Source organism: Neopelma chrysocephalum, unplaced genomic scaffold (assembly GCF_003984885.1).
Source record: "Neopelma chrysocephalum unplaced genomic scaffold, ASM398488v2 Primary Assembly neopelma1_95138, whole genome shotgun sequence".
NCBI lineage: Eukaryota > Metazoa > Chordata > Aves > Passeriformes > Pipridae > Neopelma > Neopelma chrysocephalum.
The window spans coordinates 2,264-4,265 of NW_020923830.1; the positions used below are offsets into that span (position 1 = coordinate 2,264).

At 43.3% G+C, this 2,002-nt stretch overlaps 1 protein-coding gene across 1 annotated transcript in view; it reads left to right on the top strand.

The window, feature by feature from the left end:
- LOC113980760 (hepatic lectin-like) overlaps nucleotides 1-1,996 on the top strand; it is a gene marked incomplete at its 3' end in the record, with an annotated part of 2,702 nt that extends 706 nt beyond the window's left edge. The window contains exons 2-4 of the mRNA XM_027707979.1: nucleotides 578-685; nucleotides 977-1,051; nucleotides 1,710-1,996. Of these exons, the coding sequence (XP_027563780.1) occupies nucleotides 578-685; nucleotides 977-1,051; nucleotides 1,710-1,996 (470 nt within the window). The remainder of the gene's footprint in view (nucleotides 1-577; nucleotides 686-976; nucleotides 1,052-1,709) is intronic.
- Between the last annotated feature and the right edge of the window lie 6 nt (nucleotides 1,997-2,002).

Below are 2,002 nucleotides of genomic sequence, written 5' to 3' on the forward strand. Positions count from 1 at the left end.
CCTTCCCTTCCCTTCCCTTCCCTTCCCTTCCCTTCCCTTCCCTTCCCATTTTTTAATTATTTTATTATTCACAATAACATTTTTTCATTCACCATTCATGACATCATTTATTATTTTGTTTTATAATTTTATTATTTATTACTGTTTTTATTTTGGTTCGTTTTAATTTACTTATTTTGATCGGTTTAGTTCAGTTTAGTTTAATTTATTTTATTTTTATTTATTTTATTTATTTTATTTTATTTATTTCATCTTCATTTATTTTAATTTAATGTATTTTATTTTTATTTATTTAATTTATTTTTATTTAATTTATTTTAATTTAATTTAATATATTTTTATTTTATTTATTTAATTTTCATTTATTTTAATTTAATTTTATTTTTATTTATTTAATTTATTTTATTTATCTTAATTTATTTCATTTTCATTTATGTTAATTTAATTTATTTTATTTTAATTTAATTTATTTTTTATTTTTAAAAATTTATTTAATTTTCATTTATTTTAATTTAATTTCTTCTGCTTTATTTTATTTTATTTTATTTCAATTTGATTTCTTTTATTTTAATTCCAGGCCGGTCCCTCCTCCCGCGCTGGCTCCACTCGTTCCTGCCCGTTTATGTCCTGCTGGGCCTTTCCTTCCTGCTCAGCGTCTCCCTCTGCGCCCTCTCCCTCTCCAGAGGTGCCACAATTCCCTCCTTCCCTGAGTCCCTCCTTCCCTGATCCCCTCATTCCCACCATTCCCATCCCATTATCCCACTTTCCCACCCATTTATTCCCCCCCATTCCCTGATTACCCACCCAAATCCCCAAATCCCAGATCCCAAATCCCACCCCCCCGTCCCTGCTCCCTCCCTTCCCTCCCCGTCCCAACTTTTAACCCGACAATCCCAGTTTTGGGGGATTTTTTTCCCCCAATAATCCGATTTTTCCGCCCAATTTGGGCCCATTTTGGTCTCTCCCCCTTTCCCAGTTTCCGCCATTTCCTCCAAGCTCCACGAGGTGAATCCAGAGCGGGGGCAGAACTTTTCCAACCGGGATTCTCTCCGTAAGTCCTGGAGTTTTCCCAACCCCTCGACACTTCCCTGCCCCTCTGGATATTCCCTAAATCCCGAAATCCTCCCCAGTTCCCTCCAAACTCCTGCCCCTCGGGAAAAATCCCATTGAACCCTCTGGAAAATCCCGTTTGACCCTCTGGAAAAATCCCATTGAACACTAGGAAAAATCCCATTTGACCCTCTGGAAAAACCCATTGAGCCCTTTGGAAAAATCCCATTAAACCCTTTGGAAAACTCCCATTAAACCCTTTGGAAAATCCCATTTGACCCTCTGGAAAATCCCATTCGACCCTTTGGAAAAATCCCATTGAACCCTCTGGAAAATCCCATTTAACCCTTTGGAAAACTCCCATTTCCCCCTCTGGAAAATCCCATTGAACCCTTTGGAAAATCCCATTGAGCCCTTTGGAAAAAAATCCCATTGAGCCCTTTAAAACTTTGGCAAAACTCCCACTTAACACTTGAACCCTTTGGGAAAAAATCCCATTTCCCCCCAAAACCCCCACGATCCCAACATTCCCTATTTTCCCCGGGAATAAAACCTCCACACCCCAACCCCCCCCGAGCTCTTCCTGCCCCTTTTATCCCCCTTTCCCCCCGGAAATCCCCCTTTTCCCGGCTGATCCCGCCCCCCGGGTGTCCCCGCAGTGTTTCCCTGCGGGCCGGATTCCCGGGAATGGGAATATTTCCTTGGGAATTGTTACTATTTCTCGCTGGGCCGCGCCAGCTGGTTCCGGGCCAAGGCTCAGTGCGAGGAGCTGGGATCGCACCTCGCCGTCATCGACAGCTTCGCCGAGCAGGTGATCCCAAACCCCCATCCCGCCGGGAATTCCCGCCGGGAATCCTCCCCGAGAGCCCTTCCCGCGCTCCGCCGCCAGGGAGCGGCCGGGAACCGCGGCCAGGGGGGTTTTTTTGGGATGCGGTTGGATCGCGGCTCGTGC